Source organism: Populus nigra, chromosome 4 (assembly GCF_951802175.1).
Source record: "Populus nigra chromosome 4, ddPopNigr1.1, whole genome shotgun sequence".
Lineage (NCBI taxonomy): Eukaryota > Viridiplantae > Streptophyta > Magnoliopsida > Malpighiales > Salicaceae > Populus > Populus nigra.
The window spans coordinates 6,079,043-6,099,676 of NC_084855.1; the positions used below are offsets into that span (position 1 = coordinate 6,079,043).

At 35.2% G+C, this 20,634-nt stretch overlaps 3 protein-coding genes across 6 annotated transcripts; 2 read left to right on the top strand and 1 right to left on the bottom strand.

Annotated features, from left to right (window-relative positions):
* Nucleotides 1–2,347: 2,347 nt before the first annotated feature.
* Nucleotides 2,348–7,305, bottom strand: LOC133692637 (transmembrane emp24 domain-containing protein p24delta4-like). Of its 3 annotated transcripts, none has more exons than XM_062113721.1 (5): nt 6,922–7,304; nt 3,413–3,625; nt 3,204–3,276; nt 3,079–3,092; nt 2,442–2,679 (listed from the first exon to the last, which is right to left on the bottom strand). In XM_062113721.1, the coding sequence occupies exons 1-5, from the start codon at nt 7,153–7,155 to the stop codon at nt 2,671–2,673; spliced, it is 543 nt and encodes a 180-aa protein (XP_061969705.1). In that variant the 5' UTR covers nt 7,156–7,304; the 3' UTR covers nt 2,442–2,670. The 3 variants fall into 3 exon arrangements, with proteins under 3 accessions (XP_061969703.1, XP_061969705.1, XP_061969704.1); XM_062113720.1 differs by having other exon boundaries at nt 2,617–2,679; nt 3,024–3,092; nt 6,922–7,305; XM_062113719.1 differs by lacking the exon at nt 3,079–3,092 and having other exon boundaries at nt 2,348–2,679; nt 3,200–3,276; nt 6,922–7,301.
* A 1,668-nt stretch (nt 7,306–8,973) lies between these two features.
* On the top strand, nt 8,974–12,334 carry LOC133692564 (uncharacterized). Its single transcript, XM_062113613.1, has 4 exons — nt 8,974–9,882; nt 9,962–10,099; nt 11,622–11,861; nt 11,951–12,334. The coding sequence occupies exons 1-4, from the start codon at nt 9,022–9,024 to the stop codon at nt 12,041–12,043; spliced, it is 1,332 nt and encodes a 443-aa protein (XP_061969597.1). The 5' UTR covers nt 8,974–9,021; the 3' UTR covers nt 12,044–12,334.
* A 2,679-nt stretch (nt 12,335–15,013) lies between these two features.
* On the top strand, nt 15,014–19,091 carry LOC133692661 (uncharacterized). 2 transcript variants are annotated; one of them, XR_009841976.1, is made up of 5 exons: nt 15,014–15,951; nt 16,033–16,170; nt 17,679–17,918; nt 18,004–18,172; nt 18,727–19,091. XR_009841976.1 is itself a non-coding variant. In XM_062113761.1 (4 exons), the coding sequence occupies exons 1-4, from the start codon at nt 15,028–15,030 to the stop codon at nt 18,094–18,096; spliced, it is 1,395 nt and encodes a 464-aa protein (XP_061969745.1). In that variant the 5' UTR covers nt 15,014–15,027; the 3' UTR covers nt 18,097–18,539. The 2 variants fall into 2 exon arrangements, 1 of the variants encoding a protein (XP_061969745.1); XM_062113761.1 differs by lacking the exon at nt 18,727–19,091 and having other exon boundaries at nt 18,004–18,539.
* The last annotated feature ends 1,543 nt before the right edge of the window (nt 19,092–20,634 follow it).

Below are 20,634 nucleotides of genomic sequence, written 5' to 3' on the forward strand. Positions count from 1 at the left end.
TATTTTATTATTATTAACATAAATATTTGAAATAATTTGCACATGCCTCAATTAATTCTAAATGCAAGCCTTGCGATTGTCTCTGTCAATGAATCCATCTTGCACACCACATGGCATGACTAGCTTTGCTTTCATAGCTGGTTCTGTCAGCTTCTCTAGCGCTAACTATCCATTCGATGCTACAGCTGCATCTTGTTAGTATAATAATTATTTTTTAAAATATTTTTTATTTAAAAATATATTATTTTTATTTAAAAATATATTAAAATAATATACTTTTTATTTTTAAATTTTATTTTTAATATCAACATATCAAAACAATTAAAAAGTACTAAATTATAATTTTAAACAAAAATTAAATTAAATTCTAAGCAAACAATATTTTAGCCCCAATGCCCAAACTCCCTCTAAAACTTCAATTGTGAAAGCCCTAAATTCCCAAATCTATTTGTATCCTCTCTCTTTTTTTCCCTTCAATTTTAGTGGTAAAGTTTGCAACTCCGAGGGACATTTTCTGTACAAGTCTAGAAGATTGTGAATTTGATGTAGTGCTATACTTTCAAGTTGCTATATGCTTCTTATAATCTTCTCGGTGTTTCTAGGAGCATCAAACTTACGAACGATGGCTTTGTAACAAAATTAATCCCAGCACTTCTCTTTCAAGTGTTTAAACATCTATGCCATTACCAGATATCTCTAGTTTATGTTTCCAAATTATAGGACTTGAATTCTCATCTAGGTGTGCCTGGTTGCTAACCTGACCTTCTCTACCATACAAGGTGGTTAAGCTCGTCTAACTTGCAGTGGAAATCATAGCCATCTTCAGCCTTTGCTTTTGGGATTTGATAGAAGTATAGAACTCTGTCTCTCGAGTCGAGACCCTTTGTATTGAGATATTATGAATCTTGAAATTAATTTGACAACAAAGGATGGTATTTTCACAGGCAGTGCTGACTTACAAGCATTAATTTTTTCTTAGGCACTAATGATAGCTTGTCATTTGAAAATTCTGAGAATACTCTGTCAATCATTCTATTATTTGCTGCAATTGAGATGAATTCGTTTTTTAAATTTCTTTTCACAATTGATTATAGTTAAATTTGTGTTTGCATTTTATTATTACGATATGGATTATTGAACAACTAAATTTTTCATTCAAATTTGCCAAGGAAAAAAAAAACAATAATTCAAAATTAATCAGAAGTAGGACACGGAGGCTTCCATTTGGTTGATTGACACAAGCGGTAGACTAATAACTAAAGAAATCCAGCATTATTAGCCACTAACTCAATATTGTACAAGTGTTATCAGCATAAAAATGTGTGTTTCATTTGATTGCCTACAGAGTCCCGCCACTTGAAGAAAATCACATTGCTGAAAATCCAGCTTGCAAATGCGAACAGCAAAAGTTAGAATCTTAAACCATGCCCGTGAATTAACAGGGCTAAAGGTCAGAACGGAAAAGGAAGACATGGTCTGAATGTTAGTCTATGAAGTGAATCTGCATCGCGTTGTTAGTATGGCTACTGAGGGTGGCTGCCTGTCACAGTGCCATTGTTTCCTATTGATGCAGCAGCCATTCCTGCCAGCACTGCGAATCCTCCTCCGTGCTAGTTTTTATTCTGGAGACAGCGAGTCTATTTAGGAATCACGTTTCCGTTATCTTTCCTTTTTGCTATAAAAGAGAAGCTTGAATTCGAAACCAAATCTTTAGTATCAGTTGAATTCGGTTACAGGATCATTGCATTAAAATCTTCTTTTTAATTGCTTTCAAGACATTGATGGGCCTTCGAGATATATATGAGCACAGGTCCCATTACCCATTATGGGCATTCGGCCGAAGAAGTCTTCTGAAGAGTATTAACAAATCTGGAAATTCCCAGCAATCTCGTCCCAAGCTATGATCAGGCCCATGCTGCTAAGGACCGCGATCGTTTCTTGTTGTGTCTCTTCCCCCTTTACTTCTGCCCATTTCCAACAAGATACTCCCCTTGAGAATATTTCACCATTAACTTGGACTAAAAAAATAAAAGAAACTTTTTAAATTTCAACAATACATACAAGAACCGACATTGTCCTTCCGCTTCCATCAAGGAAAATGAAACTCATGATCTTAGATTATTCCGCGAGTCGCAAAAGAAATGGACAATAACCTTCTAGGCAAGGGGCTCAGTGCATTGAAGTTAAATTTGCAGAAGAGTTCCCAACAGAAACATCCTCAGAACACTAGTGATGCAGGTCTTGGAAACAAAATGTCGTCATGGTAGCAACTGTGGCCCTTTCGTTCCAAGGAAATACAGTTATGCCTACCAATATTTCAGTCACCACTGGTGTATACTCAAAAGGATGAAATCAGTATTCTCGACTATTATTTTATTCTTTCTCCTCTCCTTTCTTCTCTTTCCTCCCCACACAAAATGAGACTGTTCTTGGGCCTGAGCTATTTCGCACCTCCAAGAGGTGAAAATCAAGAAAAAAGAATAATATACTGTGTACAATATTATAATCACATGGTTCGTTTTTTCATCATAAGATTATATAAGCTTCTTCTTTTGGAAGTACCTCTTCAAGTGCCACAGCTGCAAAACTGAAACCACGATGCAGACACCAAGGGACATGATACTGAACCATGCCACTCTACTATTGGTTTTTTCACTGACCTCTCTCATGTCAGCTTCCCTGCAAGTAACAACCAACAAGCAAGTAGGATTAACAGTAAGGTAAATACATTTCACGTGTCTAAAGATTTTTAACACTAGAAATAAGAGCACCCTTAAAAGTTTGGGGTGCTTTAGGTTTTGCTTGCGCTGATTCAGTTTCACAGGTTTTATCACTCATCACGAAACCTAGAATGATTCCATTAAGATCAGTGGTGCTCTATTTGTTCATAGACTTCACTAATTCAACCTTCAGGAACATAAAGGCAAAGGCAATCTATTCCTTTTCTACACTTGTATCAGCTTCATCATAAAAATATAGCGGTAGAAACTGTCAAACAAAAAAACTTTAAAAACCAAAAATACCCCATATTCATTTGGTAATTCATATATCAATTTGGGCTCTTTCATGATTAGAAACCTGGAAATGACCAGGGTTAAAGAAAGGCAGGATAACAAAACAGGAAAGTTTTCTATACAAAAGAAGACAAGGCAAAGAATGTGTGAGGTATCCTCTGCTAAAAATCAAGGTTCAGCTATACCTTTGCTTGAGATAGAGTAGATTATTGTGGATGGCTTCCGCGTGATCTTTAAGTTTCCTTACTTCAAGTTCAACACCCTGCATATAGTTTTAAACCCAGTTTATCAAACAGAAAAAGGCTACAGGGAATGCAAGGCTGCAGGCTAAGTGAAGCATCCAAGGAAAAGACCGGGCCAGGGGGGGGGGGGTTTGGGGGTTGGTTTAAGTAACTTACCTCAATCTTTTCTTTCTTCGCCACAGAATCCCAATCCTTCGCAGCAATTCCAGTTTTCCAGTCGAGGCTCAGAGTTACACCTGTAGCTGGTTCCTGATGACCATCTAACGTGAAACATGCCAAGTAGTTACCACCCTCCGAGGTTGTAAATGCAAACTGACCGTGAGTCACATTTTCATTGTGGTGAAGATTGTTTCCATATGGGGATGTTACCTAACAAAATAGACAAGAATTAAAAGTTGAGCAAAGAAAACAATCCATCTCCCAACTATTCATCGGCACATACTTGTTGCTTAAGATAGAATCTTGTACATGATTGAATGAAGGGAGAAATTAGTGTTATTGACATGCCAACCATAAAATCACAAGATTCAGGATACATCATAGTTGTTTTCCATTCAGTTCTGTTTTCTTAGTAGTGAAATCACAACTGTTTGCACATTTGTGTTCTTTATGTGGGAGGAAGAAGGTCAGGCTTAAAATGGCGGAATATCTGACCTAAAAATAATTGGCAAAGAAAAAAGATCATATAAACAGCTATCGAAGAAAACATTGTCGTCCTGCCTTTTTTTGGTCAGACTGATTACGACATAAGGATCAAACACCATTTATTTCCATATTAGATCATACCACTTTGACATGCCCTGGAAACTAAAAAATCCAAAATAGAAAATGATTTGATTTAATTGGCCACTTGTGAGAAGGGGATATTTCCTGAAGATATGATACTTGAATAATCTTCAGACATAACCAAGGTTGTCAAAAAGGCTTTTTTGACACGACACGGAATATACAACATAAACTCGGATCGTAAAATCGAATCGTAAAATCGCAAGTAAAATATTTTAACTAATTATATATTGACAATTCCAATCAAGTAGTAAATAATAATATAACACAATTAAAATAAAAGTAAAATAAAAAAAATATATAAATGTCCAAACATCTTAAAATACATAATTCAAATAAAAATTCATACATGGTTTAAATAACTGAAAAATACAATATAATACAATTATGTCCATAGAATTTCACTAACTAAAAATTAACAAACCTAAAACTTTGATCATTTCAGTATCATTAGAATTTTCTTCATCATCACTTCCATCTTCTTTACCATTCACCACTCGAAAAAAAACTGCCCTTTTGCTTTCTCTAATCAATTAATTAAATTTAATTAGAAGAAGAGACAAGCCAATTTAGTATTGAATCATCATATTCAGTCGGCAACACTCAAATATGCATAAAATTTGATTTCATTATAATTGAATGAAAGAATGATTAAATCAAAGAATAATCTCTCTCACAGTTCCACGGTACTCTTATGCACTAATGCGATCCCCTCTCAAATTAAAGTAGAACTAGTTGAAGTTGAAGGGTCAAATATAGCTGGAAGCATGTATTTCCTTCCATTAACACTATGAGCATTATAGCTAGCACCAATTGTAGAGTCCATTAACAAATCCCCAGCATAACCAGGATACGCACCTTTACCACTGACCCCAGGACACTCGAACGAGAAGATTGCAACATTCACTCTCAACCCCCTCAACTAGAGCTCAGAAAAATCCACAGTTTCAAAATCCAAACCTCTCTCTTTCCTGATAAGTTCTAGCAATACGGAGTGATAGCATATGCTAAGTGATTGCATGATTTATTAATATGGAGTAAGTTGTAATTAGCCTCCCTAATCTTGAGAATTAAATTAACGAGTCTTGTTTCAAAAACTAATTATCTAGTTTCTTAACCAGTATTGACTGACCTTCATTTAATATTATTTTATTTCATAAAATGTCTTCTTTTCTATCGATCTTTCCATAATATCTACTTTTTTTTTTCATTTCTCGATGAAAAAACAAAAAAATGGAAAAGAACATAAAACGGACAAAGAGGGCTAAATAATTAGTTTTTGAAACAAGAATGATTATTTAATGCATTACAGAATACTTAAAGATTGAATGCAGGGGAGGGGTTGTACTAACTAGTTATGAAACGGAGGGTCCTTTTCTTTTGATACAGAGCAGGAATGATTAAATAGGAAAATATAGATCTACCGTCTATGATCTCTACTGCGGGTAGTCAAAAACAGAAAAGAAAATCACATGAAATACCTTTTCAGCTGATGGGAGTTATTGCTCTCCTCTTCGACTCTTGTCTCTTTCTCGTGATCTCTCACTTTTTAGCAGCGGTTGGTGTTAGTCTGCTAGGGTTGAGAATTTGAGATTTCAACAAAGAGAAAAGAGGAGACTGGGGGTGGAGTGCCAGGGACTCGGGGAATGAAGTCGGCAAAATGACAAATTTTTTAACTTTTGCCAAACTCGTGAAATCGGTCTGATTTCACCGATTTTACTGAGTTTAACCGATTTTGACCGAGTTTGACCGATTTCGAGTTTTTAACCCGATTTTACACTGTATATCTAAGTTGACACGTAAAATCGTACGATTTTACGATTCAATTTGAGAGTTTGACAACCATGGACATAACCTAATATTTACACTGATAAAATTACACTGCAGCCCACAAATTGTTTTCAAAGAAAAATTACAGGAATCATGTCTCAAAAGTAATCTTAGCTTTAGCAGGACCGCAAATATCAATCATATGGTTTTCGGAAAAAAAAAAAGGGAGAATAAAAAATCTCAAATTAAATCTCACTCCCTTAACACAAACCCCAAACACTCTCATGTCAGGGTTTATTCTACCTAATGGATGCAAAAACCCCTTAGAATCATCATGCTTAGCTACAAAAGAAGTTTTGCCGTAACCACTTCATAGAAAGCCCATAAAGAGCCAAACACAACTAAATGCAAGAACACTAATGTAAAGAGACGAAAGAGATGAAATGCTAAAACAGGTTTCCTCGTCATCATACTTCATAAAAGCCTGCACTGTTGTGCCATGCCATTAATTCCCTTTTTTTTATTTAAATCCCTGGCAAGATTCTCATGTGACAAAGAGATTGTCTTCAGCAATAAATTACTATCTACAAACTTAACCATTTGCCGTTGATCATTGTCTATAATGTAAACTTGATGTTGTGGAATTAATTTAACAATCGAAGCAATGTTTTTAAACAAGAAGAAGATCGAAGCACTAGAACCAACTTAACTAGAAAATAATTAGCAGAAAAATATTACAGAATTTCTTTCACTACAAAAACAAATTACTTATATAAAAACAACGTGATGTTAATAAAGCATTAAATAGGCGTTCCAATGGAAATTCAATAAATCTAGACATAATAAAGTTGTTCATTTGGACATTTATGTAATCCAGGCTGTGCATTAAAAAATCAAAAAAAAAATCTTGCTATTACAAACATCAAAAGGAGGTCATAAAATTCAATCCTAGACATCCAACCACTACATCTGAGAAGGAGAAATAAAGCTCAAAAAGCAACATTAAAAAAAAAAGAATAATCAAAGCTGATAAGATGACTACCAATTAATCAATAGAGCAAAACCTAATCAAAATAATAGAATTAAGAAATCTAACAGCGTATACGTACCCGAACAGTAACAGTGGCGGGGTGTTCGGGATGTTCTTCGTTAAGAACATAGTAATCAGCCAAAACGACAACGTCGTTCTGGATCTCCTCCGAAACACACTTGGTTCCCGAGTTAGGAATTGATAGCCATATAGCTTCTGCTACTGGTACTATATTGTTACTGATCGTTAGACATAACAAGATCAGTGACAGCGCCGTTACTCCAGCCCGTGAATCACAGTTCCTCGCCATCATGCAGAGCAAAATCTTTAAAGTTGAGGGATAGAGAATTCGCTTTCAACAATGATCTCTTTTTTTCTGTTTTTGTGAGTTTTTTTTTTTAGGGTCTTAAATGGCAGTAGGTGGTTGTTGAGGGTGAGTCATTGATTTTAGAGAATTTGGACAAGCGCGTGGGGTTTGAATATGCATTTGGTAATAAGTGACGTGGTTAGTTGAGATTGCCAAATCGCGTTTGTGCTGTTTGGTCCAGTTAAGACAGCAAACCTGAAATCTAGATCCTTTTCCACGCGCGATGTTTTCGATTACCCAGGCACCCCTGTTATTATTTAAAATATTTTTTATTTAAAAATATATTAAAATAATATTTTTTTTATTTTTTTAAAATCAAAATATTAAAATAATCTAAAAATATATAAAAGTTAAATTTAAATAAAAAAATAAAGTTTTATAAAAGATACATGTTGTATTTCCAAACAGTGTTAGTACACGTCAAATATAAATAATGTTTGAAAACACAATTCAATCTACGTTTTCAAAAAATTTAAATTTTTTTTGTTTTGCTAAACTGTAATATGATTTGTATTTTTTAGATTATTTTAATATACTAATATTAAAAATAAATTTTAAAAATTAAAAAAATATTATTAACATTTATTTTAATATAAAAAATTATTTAAAAAATATCTATAACTACACTGTCATACAAACTCATAGTCTGGTAGTGGTAGCCTCCATCTCACCGTTTCCTCTTTCCCCTTCACCACGTGGCTGCTATTTTCTTCGAGTTTTCGATTTCAATTCTATGGTTTTCAAGAAATACCCTTATTATTGAATTAACAAGAGAGGCATTCTGTTTTCTTTTTTCTTTTTTCTTTTTTCCAATCACTCAAGTGTGTGGGTATTTGACGTGATTAAAAAATAAGTTTGTATACAAATATGAAAATTTCTTGACGTGTGAAAAACAATCAAAGATAACAGATTTTTAATCTAATTACAAATCCAGTTAGTCCAACTAATTTAAAAAAATGACAGTTTGATAAACAAATAAAAATATAAAAATAACAAAGGTTTTTAAAACCGATTTACTTCGTTTTCCAGCATAGAAAAATAAGAAAATTCATCTGACTAGGATCGTTTCCAATATTTATGCTTCAGGATTTTCCACTAGGAATTTTATCACAACATATACTAAAACGTTTATTTTTTTTCTTTAATTGCAACCTTTTATATTTAAATTAATGATTAATTTGTGTTAATGAAAAACAAAAAAGACAAAATAAAATATAAAACAAAAAAAAATCACATATAGTCAATCTCAAATTGGCTCTAAAAACATTGATTTACTCCATCTATTTTCCTTTTTCTTCCACTATAATCCTTGTAATTTTTGCACTTTTATTTTTGTTCTAAAAATTCAATCTTTTAACATTGCAATCACTAAATTTAAAAAAGGAGAAAAAAATCCTCTACAAATAATAAAGAGAAAAGAGTGTGATTTGATCATATTTCAAATATATATATATATATATATATATATATATATAAAGACTAATTCCAATGTTAAATGGTTTTATTTAACAAGATAATTTTATTAAGGAGTTTTTTTTAACCTTTATCTTAACTATGTTTTGATTTTTTTTAGATTTATTGTAGTTATAATAAATATTTTAATATTTGATTGGTACTTAAAATATTTATCTTCAACTAGTTTTTTTAAAATAAAAATTATATAAGCTAACACAATATTAAACATATATTTATAACATCAATTTAAAATATATTAAAATAATTTTGATGGCATCTACTAAAAGTTAGTAATATAATGCAAACTAGTTTTTAATCAATCTCTCATCATCCCCCCCTCCCCTCCAAACCCCAGCCATGATCAACGCCCGTCACTTTCCCCTCCTCCTCTCGTTCGCACTCCTCCTCCTCTCTCTCCGCCTCTCCCTCGCCACATCACCACCACAACAAGACCCAGAAACCCCAATCGCCCGGTTCCAAAAATACCTGAGATTCAACACCGCCCATCCAAACCCAAACTACACAGCTCCAGTCTCTTTTCTAACCTCCTTAGCCCAGTCCCTCGGTCTCAAAACCCAGACTCTCGAATTCATACCCAACAAACCAACTCTTCTCATAACCTGGCAAGGCTCAAACCCATCTCTCCCTTCACTCCTCTTCAACTCCCACCTCGACTCTGTCCCAGCTGAACCTTCCAAATGGACCCATCCTCCTTTCTCAGCCACGCTAACCCCAGAAGGAAAAATCTTTGCACGCGGAGCTCAAGACGACAAGTGCATAGCAATTCAGTACTTAGAAGCAATCCGCAACTTAAAAGCAAGAAACTTTGTCCCTACAAGGACACTACACATTTCTTTTGTTCCTGATGAGGAGATTGGTGGGATTGACGGGGCTGATAAGTTTGTCAAGTCTAAAGAGTTTAAAGATTTGGATGTTGGGTTTGTTTTGGATGAAGGGCAGGCTTCAGTTAACGATGAATTTAGAGTTTTTTATGCTGATAGGTCGCCTTGGAATTTGATTATTAAGGCTAAAGGAGTGCCTGGGCATGGGTCGAGAATGTATGATAACGGAGCTATGGAGAATTTGATGGATAGTATCGAGGTTATCAACAGGTTTAGAGATAGTCAGTTTGATATTGTTAAGGCTGGAAAAGCTGCGAACTCGGAAGTTATCTCAGTTAATCCTGTTTTCTTGAAAGCTGGGATTCCTTCCCCAACTGTGAGTGTTTGTTCCTTTGTTTGTACTGTTTGGACTCTAAGCGTGTTTCTTTATTGATGATAAAGAGGTGCTCGTGTAGGGTTTTGTGATGAATATGCAACCTTCGGAGGCAGAAGCAGGGTTTGATCTTAGATTGCCTCCTACAGCGGACCCAGATCTTGTGAAGAAAAGAATTGCTGAAGAGTGGGCGCCAGCTGTACGAAACATGACATACGAGGTAACATCACGATGGGTATTTATCTTCAATCATAGAACTTTTAGATGGCGTTTTGAATTCATTCATGGGAATGTGGGGTTGCTTGTTTCCCTTTTTTATCAACGTGATGGAGGCCCTTTTTGTTATTTGAATTGGTGGTTAACACGATGCATTGATGCTCACTAATTGAAGTAATCTCAAGTGGTCCTTGCTTATCTCGTGAAATGGTAGGAAATCTGGGAATGTTTCAGAGAGTTTGGTTGGTTTGAAACGCTGCCCTGATTATTTGAGATTTGAAGTTTACCAGTCAAAACTCAAAGGCATTCCTTATTAGAGCATTATTTGACTGGATTCATATTTTCTTTTTCATAAACATTGCCCTAAAAGCTGAATTTGGGACCCCAAAGAGCAATTTAGGGCCTAAAGTTGCCTAAGAATGTCCAGAATGTCATCTCGTGACTATTCTGACCACCATAAGCTTTATTTTTTATTGCTTTAACATGTTGCCAAAGTTTGGTCCTGGTCGCGGGTGATAATGCTTTGTCACTGCAAACCGGATTAAACATGATTTTATAACTTGTCATGCTGGATACGGGCACTTAAATGGAATGCACAATCTTCTGGTCTCCATGTGCTGCACGCACAAGGTTTTTCTTCAGAAAATTTCTTCATAGTTGCTTAGATGACTAGTCCTCCCGCAATATATGCTTCTCAATGCTTTAGTATCAAGAACAAGTTTGATATACCTATTTTTTAATGGATTTTTCAAAATTTAAATCGTGCATTGCAAAAGCTGTATAAGCGTTAACGGTATTTTCAATGGTATCCATGTACTTTGTGCCCACTGCAATCGATGCATCAACTTTTACAATTGAAGATCGAGAGTATCTTTAAACATGGAAATGTCTCTTCTTAAAACAAAGAACACTCGATCCCAGATAAGACCTAGGATTGATAAGGTTTATTTTTTAATGAAATGATCTTGGTTCCCCTTTATGAAATCAATATTGATTTTTAACTGCTATGAATTCTTTTATTTGCTCCTCCATCAAAAGGTTTGGTATGGGATGGTCCACTGACCAGCTAAACTATGTCATCTAGACGTACGAAGGGAATGGAACCATCCATGTCAGTGGTCTGTTATGTTGTCCTTTTATTAAATCAGCAATAGATATTCTTGGTTACTGTCCCTTTGACATTCAAACATCAACTGCTGGAGAAATTTGTCTGGAATTTGTGAAGGAATGGTACTTGAATTCAATGTGATGATCTGGATTTCCTTGTTCGCTTCTCTTTTTCTTCATTTTAATTGATAATGTCTTGTGGTTTGTGGGTCACTTGAGAATATTGATTGAGAAGTCTCACTTGTAGTTAAAAGCCACATAATTACAGGGTTTGATAATTTATGCTAACAACCATTCCAATGGAAGTGGGAGGTTTAAAATGTCATGAATTATTGCTCTTGGTGGCGGTGTTGCTTTTGGCTCTCAATAAGTAAAGGTTGCATTAGAGAAATTTGTCTGATTACTTGTTTATATGATAGATAATTGAGAAAGGACCCTTGAGAGATTATATGGGACGCCCATTAATGACAGCAACAGACGATTCGAATCCATGGTGGTCTGTTTTCAAGCAAGCAATTGCAGCAGCTGGAGGAAAACTTGCAAAGCCTGAAATATTGTCTTCAACTACTGATGCACGGTTCATGAGACAGTTGGGGATTCCTGCTTTTGGATTCTCTCCAATGACAAATACCCCTATTTTATTGCATGACCATAACGAGGTTTGACAAGTTTGCAAATAAATTATTCTCTTTTGCAGTTTCATATTCATGCTTGGTACTTACTGCAATAAATTATTCATGTATTGCAGTTCTTGAAAGATACCATATTCTTGAAAGGAATTGAGGTTTATGAACATATAATTCACGCGTTGAGTTCGTTTGAGGAAGCTAATTCAATATAGATGCTCTCAGTTTGGACTTGATTGGAGGACCGATGTATGGCATGCTGGTTTTGATGTGGCGGGGTTGTTTCGACTGGTAAGATATGCCAAGATGCTTGCATCATATGGCTATTTGTAGTTTAATCTTTCTTTGGTGATTACACTTGACTGATATAATGATCATCATTCACATTGTTAATAAGAGCGCCGATCAATAAGAAGAGCAACATAGTTCGTTGTATACGGACCTATTAAAACCCTTTTGTACAGACTCCATTAGTTGATAGTTGACTTACTGTTCCATCCTTTAAACCCGTATGTGCTCTGAAGTGGAGGTGTGAGAAGGTACTTATGTGATAACTCTGATTGCCTTATTCAAGTATTAAGGTAAGGGAAAATCAGACCAGGTAGACAAGAAAATACATGCATCTGCTAACTGGCATTCAATACTGCACATCAAAGAAGTTTCATCGATGATATATATGAAGGTCTTTTCTTTTATGCATCACGGTAGCTCTTTCTTCTTCTTCTTCTTCTCCAATTTTTTTTTTTTAATTCTTAAAATTTTAAAGGTTTGGATACCCTTAATGTTTGCCAATGTTTCCGTGTAAGAAAACAGCTGAGTCCTTCAGAATATTTCCGTGTAACGTATGCCCTGTTTTCATCTCATCCATTTGCTAACGTAATTGGATTCCCTAAATAAAGCGGAGGATTCCCTAAATAAAGCGGAGTCATAGCGAGGGGAATATGCGTGCAGATCTTATTGATTACAAGGATGCTTAATGCAGTTTGGTACTCAAGGCTTGGACTGTGGGCCGGTGGCGATGCCTGGTTAGTATCTGGGCTCGGGCCTTGCCCGTTGCAACAAAAAAGAGAGAGAGAGAGAGAAATGGTGGAGGTCACTATAAATTTAGCAGGAGGTCACTATATTTTCCAACCTGAACTTCCCACTTTGATAACTCGTGGAAAAAAGAGAAATCAGTGACTACATTTTAGCAGGAGATAACGTAGGAGGAGACCATAGCATGTTGATTGTTCAAATAGCAAACCTACTGATAAATTGACCATAAGGGAACTGTTTTCTCTTTTGTCGCTGCTTGGTACTGTGTTTTCAACTGTGTTTGGTGTGTATTTTATTTTAAAAGTGTATTTGTTTTTAAATAAATATTGTTTTTGTATTTTTATGATTTTAATATGTTGATATAAAAAAAATATAAAAGAATTCAAATATAAAAAATACCAAACGCTTACCTACACTGTAATAATGCCGTATCACCTCTTTCCTATCTCTTGGGATATCGTTAAAGTACAAAGGCAAGCGGCACTATAGCAGGCAAATTCTGAAAAATGAGATTTCTAGATCCATAAATCAAGAGCAGTGGGCCGGATAAGTGGCCCAACACCTGGAATTGTTTGCAATCTAGTCACTGGAATGGAGTCGAATCCGAGACCTTCCTCTGAACTCTATAAAATATAAATTACACCACGCAGCTAGCTGGATACTGTCATTAGGTTAACTTTTGTCTCTTCTATTTTTTTTTATAAAAAAATATATCTTAAAATAAAATCATCTTTAAATAAATAATTACAATTATAATTTAAAAATCATTCAATTATACCACATTTTAAAAAAATAAGATTGTCACTTTTTATGGTTATATCTATAATTTTTTTATAATTACACAAGAAAATAATATGCACGATATTTTAAAAAATGCTCGTTGAGAATAATATATATATATATATATATATATATTATCATCAATTTTTTATATTAGTTTTTTATTTAATATTTAATATTTTTCTTATTATTTTTTATTTATTTAGTGAAAATCGGTTCAAGATCTTACATGAGAAAAATAGTTTTAATAAGATATTTTTCATAAAATAATAAAAAAAAGAATAGTAAATAGAGAGTTCTGGATAAAGAAAATATTTTTTTCTTTTAAAATTTAAATAATTTGAATTGTTTTGAGTTTTTATTCAAAAAAATCAGCTTGTTGATAAAAATGTCATGGATTTTTTTAAAAAGAAATGTATAAAAAAAGGATAGAATTTTAATAATTTCAATCATTAAAAAAAAATTAAATATTTTCTTGATATGATGTTGGTCAACTAGCTGGTTTGAGCCACAACCTCCAGAGTGGTATACAAAAGTCAACTGAATTGAGCCATTGCCGGTAATATTAAGGAAATTAAATTTAAAGGATATGGTTTAACTGGTAATGTCACAAGTTTTCTTTTTAAAAATTACTAGTTTTAGTTTTATAAACCTCAAATTCACTAAAGACTTATATGATCGTTAATTTTAAAACCTATAAAATTAATTAAAATGCGCATAAATTGACCCGAATATTAATATTAAAAATAAAAAAAAAAAAAAAATTTTTCCTCTGAACTACCTTCGAAGAAACAAGTTGTTGTCGTATTCCTTGATTACTTACAAATTGAAAATAAACAAAAGAGGCAGTGTATGGCCGGAGCATTTTGCGTGTCATATTAAATATTAAAAAGCATTTTAAAATGTGATAGTTTGAGTTTATTTTATAATCTTGTATTTTAAATTTCATTTATTGATGAGTGTTGAATATATTATTAAGAGAATGGAGGTTAAGAAATATTTTATGAAATTCTAGAAAAAAAAATACATTAAAAAAACAGGATATTTTAGTCATTAAAAAATCTTAGGAGTGATATTTGAAAGATAATACTAAAGTGGATCCCTCCTCTACATAAGTTCTTTATTATATATTTATTTATTGAATTTAATATAATATACACAAACCTTAATCTTAATATTATGTACACACACATAATATTATACAATTTTATTATATATATATATATATATATATATATATCATCTTAAATTAAATAGTAAATAATATTTAGGTAATAAACGATCAAAATACAAAAAAATAATTATTATTTGTTGAATAGTAGATGGTATATCAGTAAAAAATTAGAAATCCTATCCGTAGATTACAATTAACGTCCTATTGAAGATGCTGAACAAGGGATACACAGCCGAAGACAAGTCCCACTCCCACTCCCACACCCCAGCCATGGTCAACGCCCTCTCGTTCTCACTCCTCCTCTCGTTCGCACTCCTCCTCCTCCCCTCCTCGCGCCTCTCCCTCGCCACATCACCACCACAACAAGACCCAGAAACCCCTATCACCCGGTACCAGCAATACCTGAGATTCAACACCGCCCATCCAAACCCAGACTACACAGCTCCAGTTTCTTTTCTAACCTCCTTAGCCCAGTCCCTCGGTCTCAAAACCCAGACTCTCGAATTCATACCCAACAAACCAACTCTTCTCATAACCTGGCAAGGCTCAAACCCATCTCTCCCTTCACTCCTCTTCAACTCCCACCTCGACTCTGTCCCAGCTGAACCTTCCAAATGGACCCATCCTCCTTTCTCAGCCACGCTAACCCCAGAAGGAAAAATATTTGCACGCGGAGCTCAAGACGACAAGTGCATAGCTATTCAGTACTTAGAAGCAATCCGCAACTTAAAAGCAAGAAACTTTGTCCCTACAAGGACACTACACATTTCTTTTGTTCCTGATGAGGAGATTGGTGGGATTGACGCGGCTGATAAGTTTGTCAAGTCTAAAGAGTTCAAAGATTTGGATGTTGGGTTTGTTTTGGATGAAGGGCTGGCTTCAGTTAACGATGAATTTAGAGTTTTTTATGCTGATAGGTCGCCTTGGAATTTGATTATTAAGGCTAAAGGAGTGCCTGGGCATGGGTCGAGAATGTATGATAACGGAGCTATGGAGAATTTGATGGATAGTATCGAGGTTATCAACAGGTTTAGAGATAGTCAGTTTGATATTGTTAAGGCTGGAAAAGCCGCGAACTCGGAAGTTATCTCAGTTAATCCTGTTTTCTTGAAAGCTGGGATTCCTTCCCCAACTGTGAGTGTTTGGTCTACTGTGTTTGTTCTGTTTGGACTCTAAGCGTGTTTCTTTATTGATGATAAAGAGGTGCTTGTGTAGGGTTTTGTGATGAATATGCAACCTTCGGAGGCAGAAGCAGGGTTTGATCTTCGATTGCCTCCTACAGCGGACCCGCATCTTATGAAGAAAAGAATTGCTGAAGAGTGGGCGCCAGCTGTACGAAACATGACGTACGAGGTAACATCATGATGGGTATTTTTCTTCAATCTCAGAAGTTTTAGATGGCATTTTCAATTCATTCATTGCTTGTTTCCCTTTTTTAGCAACGTGATGGAGGCCATTTTGTTATTTGAATTGGTGGTTACCATGATGCGTTGATGCTCATTAATTGAAGTAATCTCTAGTGGTCCTTGCTTATCTCGTGAAATGGTAGGGAATCTGGGAATGTTTCAGAGAGTTTGGTTGTTTTGAAACTCTGCCCCGATTATTTGAGATTTGAAGTTTACCAGTCAAAAGCATTCCTTATTAGAGCATTATTTGACAGGATTCATATTTTCTTGCACATAAACATTGCCCTAAAAGCTGAATTTTGGATCCCAAAGAGCAATTTAGGGCCTAAAGTTGCCTCACCGTGTCCATATTGTCATCTTGTGGCTATTCTTACCATCATAAGCTGTTTCTTGCGTGCTTTAACATATTGCCAAAGTTTGGTCCTGGTCGTGGGTGATGACAATATTAATGCTTGTCACTGCAAAACCAGATTAAACATGATTTTATTACTTGCCATGCTCTCTCATGGATACAGGCACTTAAATGGAATGCACAATCTTCTGGTCTCCACGTGCTACACGCACAAGGTTTTTCTTCAGAAAATTTCTTCATAGTTGCTTAGATGACTAGTGCTCCCGCAATATATGCTTCTTAATGCTTTAATATCAAGAACAAGTTAGATATACTTATTTTTTATGGATTTTTCAAAATTTAAATCGTGCTTTGCAAAAGCTGTATAAGCGATAACAATATTTTCAATGCTATCCATGTACTTTGTGCCACTGCAAATGATGCATCGACTTTTACAATTGAAGATCGAGAGTATCTTTAAACATGGAAATGTCTCTTCTTAAAACAAAGAACACTCGATCCCAGATAAGACCTAGGATTGATGTGGTTTATTTTTGCATGAAATAATCTTGGCTCCCCTTTATGAAATCAATATTGATTTTTAACTGCTTTGAATTCTTTTATTTGCTCCTCCATCAAAAGGTTTGGTATGGGATGGTCCACTGACCAGCTAAACTATGTCATCTAGACGTACAAAGGGAATGGAACCATCCATATCAATGGTCTGTTATGTTATCCTTTTATTAAATCAGCAATAGATATTCTTGGTTACTGTCCCTTTGACATTCAAACATCAACTGCTGGAGAAATTTGTCTGGAATTTGTGAAGGAATGGTACTTGAATTCAATGTTATGATCTGGATTACCTTGTTCTCGTTTTCTTCATCGTAATTGATATGGTCCCTCGTTTGTGATTCACCTGAGAATATTGATTGAGAAGTCTCACTTGTAGTTAAAAGCCACATAATTACAGGATTTGATCATTTCTGCTAACGACTATTCCAGTGCAAGTGAGAAGTTTAGAATGTCATGATTTATTGCTCTTGGTGGTGGTATTGCTTTTGGCTCTCAACAAGTAAAGGTTGCATTAGAGAAATCTGTCTGATTACTTGTTTATATGATAGATAATTGAGAAAGGACCCTTGAGAGATTATATGGGACGCCCATTAATGACAGCAACAGATGATTCGAACCCATGGTGGTCTGTTTTCAAGCAAGCCATTGCAGCAGCTGGAGGAAAACTTGCAAAGCCTGAAATATTGCGTTCAACTACTGATGCACGGTTCATGAGACAGTTGGGGATTCCCACTTTTGGATTCTCTCCAATGACAAATACCCCTGTTTTATCCCATGATCATAACGAGGTTTGTAAAGTTTGCAAATAAATTATTCTCTCATTTGTAGTTTCATACCATGCTTGGTACTTACATCTGTAAGGATGTATTGCAGTTCTTGAAGGACACCATATTCTTGAAAGGAATTGAGGTTTATGAACATATAATTCCTGCGTTGAGTTTGTTTGAGGAAGCTAATTCAATATAGATGTTCTCAGTTTGGACATGATAGGAGGACCAATGCATGGGATGCTGATTTTGATGCGGCGGGGTTGTCACGACTGGTAAGATATGCCATGTGCTTGCATCATTTTGCTATGTGTAGTGTAATCTTTCTTTGGTCATTGCTCTTAGTCTGATATAATGATCATCATTCACTTTGTTAATAAGAGCGCTTATCTATAAGATGAGCAACAGAGTTCGTTGTATATGGACCTATTAAAACCCGTTGTACAGACTCCACTAATTGATAGTTGACCTACTATTCCATCATTTAAACCCGAATGTGATCTGAAAGTGAGTTGTGAGAAGGTACTTCTGTGATAGCATTAGAATGTTGGCTGTGGATATGACATGCATCTGGTAACTGGCATTCAATACTGTACATCAAAGAAGTTTCATCGATGATATATATGAAGGTGTTATCTGTTATGCATCGAGGTAGCTCTTTTTTCCTTTTCTTTTTAATTCTTAAAATTTTGAAGGTTTGGGTACCCTTAATGTTTGCCAATGTGAATGTGTACAAGAAAACAGCTGATTCTTTCAAAATATTTCAGTCTAACGTATGCCCTGTTCTCATCTCATGCATTTGCTAACGTGATTCGAGTACCTAAATAAGGCAGCGGAGTCAGAGGGATGCAAATATGTGTGCAGATAAATGCAGTTTGGCACTCAAGGCATGGACGCCCCTCCTCCTGCCATTTCCCATATTTTGTATGTATCAGGATATAAGGGTGGGCTGGTGGCGATTCCTCCTCCCATTGCAAAAAAAGGAGGAGAAAAGAAAGTAGAGAGAAGAAAAGAAAAGAGGAAGGGGTGCTGCTAATTTCGCTACAAAATTTGTTGTTCCCACTACTTTCTAGAATGACTAGTAAATTTTTCATGCCAGCTTTAATAAAGAGAGTAGCATATTAAGCTGCAATGAATTGGATACATTATCCTTTTACAAAATCAAGTAGTTGGAAAAACAAATTTGCTATTAAATTGAGCAGGATGTCACTTTCTTTTCCAACCCGAACTTCCAACTTTGATAACTCGTGGAAAAAAGAGGGAAATCAGATTTTAGCGGGAGATAACTTGGGAGGAGAATCATAGCATGTTGATTGTTGAAATAGCAAACCAAGTACCTGATGAATCGATCGACGACAAGGGAACCGTATCTCTTTTACAATGCAATTCTGTAGAGTTCTCACCTCTTTCCTGTCCAGTGGGAAATCGTTAAAGAACAAGGGCAATCATCAGATTATATTTAGGCGAACATGGAATTGTTTGCAATCTAGTCACGGGAATGGAGTCGAATCCGAGACCTACCTCTAAAACTCGAAAATATAAATTACACCACGCAGCTAGCTAGATACTGTCATTAAGTTAACTTGGGAGCTAGAGGTTCGACGTCTCCACGATTTATGATTTGTAAGTCGGGATCGGGACTTGCATTGCATTTCCATGAGCCGAGCATGCAAAATTTGAAATCCAAGTGCCTCTACGCCCACGGATATCATCTATTTTTAATCTAAGAGTGTGCGACTCTGGATACATGAAGAGTATTTGGAACAAAATTCCAACCTAACAACTGTAGAGCTAATTCGTACCTGGAAGAAATACGGTCTTGTTGAAATCTTAGCTTGTTATGGCCAAAATCTATAAAATGCGCCCACTTTATGCCAAGACATTTTAGTCCTCCAGAATCGTCCAAACATATAATGCAACATCCATTGAATATATATATATATATATATAAAATAGTACTGTTGCACTATATATCTACATGTACGCGTCTCTCTTAAAGAGCTGGGTCAACAAGTTCACTCTACTCCCAAGATATATAATATATATTTGGCTAACAAAAATACTAGTACAACCATATATAAAGCATTACGTGAGCCATTACTAAGTAGGTAAGTGAAGCTTCGAGGAAAAGGTTTCGTGAGGGTATCAATGGCAACCACCATATCTTGCCTCTTCATCCTCCAGCTTTCTCCAATCTTTGAACAACCTTCATTGCACTTTCGCCCATACCCCTAATATTCCATTTCTTGCATGTTTCCTATATTCACTGGGAAGTGACAGTGGTCTAATATTGCCATCTGGATTTTGGCCTCTTCTGTGTTGGCCCTACTTCCTGCTGGCTCGATTCGCCACTTTTTATTACCGGACTACATCGTTACATAAATATGCGAAGGTACGGAAAGTTATGGGTACGGTGCCAGTTAAGCAATCAACCCTACTTTCTATAAGATATATAATTGCAAGTGCATGTAATATGATGGATATTTGATACGATTGAAGAAGAAGCGTGTCTTCATTCATCATCCATTTGTAGTTTAGTCATCGGGTGGGGATTCGAGGCGGAATGCAAGTATAGATAGAGCTGCGTAAGAGAACAATGCATAAAATCTATATAGATTTTGTTACTGCCTTGATATACAAGGATCGTCATTTGCTTCATTTTCTTGGTGTGCTAGCAATCAAAGCTGAACTAGAGCTTGAGATGCACAGCTAAGGTAAATCGTGCTTGTAAAAAACT

Bases quoted from the DNA above. Each gene is read 5' to 3' on its own strand.
- LOC133692661 (XM_062113761.1), top strand. From the start codon at position 15,028: ATGCTGAACAAGGGATACACAGCCGAAGACAAGTCCCACTCCCACTCC. The intron at 15,952-16,032 runs GTGAGTGTTTGG...GTGCTTGTGTAG, and splicing joins CTGGGATTCCTTCCCCAACT to GGTTTTGTGATGAATATGCA. The intron at 16,171-17,678 runs GTAACATCATGA...TTTATATGATAG, and splicing joins TACGAAACATGACGTACGAG to ATAATTGAGAAAGGACCCTT.
- LOC133692637 (XM_062113719.1), bottom strand. From the start codon at position 7,155: ATGATGGCGAGGAACTGTGATTCACGGGCTGGAGTAACGGCGCTGTCA. The intron at 3,626-6,921 runs GTACGTATACGC...CTATTTTGTTAG, and splicing joins CCGCCACTGTTACTGTTCGG to GTAACATCCCCATATGGAAA. The intron at 2,680-3,199 runs GTATAGCTGAAC...TGTTACTTGCAG, and splicing joins CTACTCTATCTCAAGCAAAG to GGAAGCTGACATGAGAGAGG.
- LOC133692564 (XM_062113613.1), top strand. From the start codon at position 9,022: ATGATCAACGCCCGTCACTTTCCCCTCCTCCTCTCGTTCGCACTCCTC. The intron at 9,883-9,961 runs GTGAGTGTTTGT...GTGCTCGTGTAG, and splicing joins CTGGGATTCCTTCCCCAACT to GGTTTTGTGATGAATATGCA. The intron at 11,862-11,950 runs GTTTGACAAGTT...CATGTATTGCAG, and splicing joins TATTGCATGACCATAACGAG to TTCTTGAAAGATACCATATT.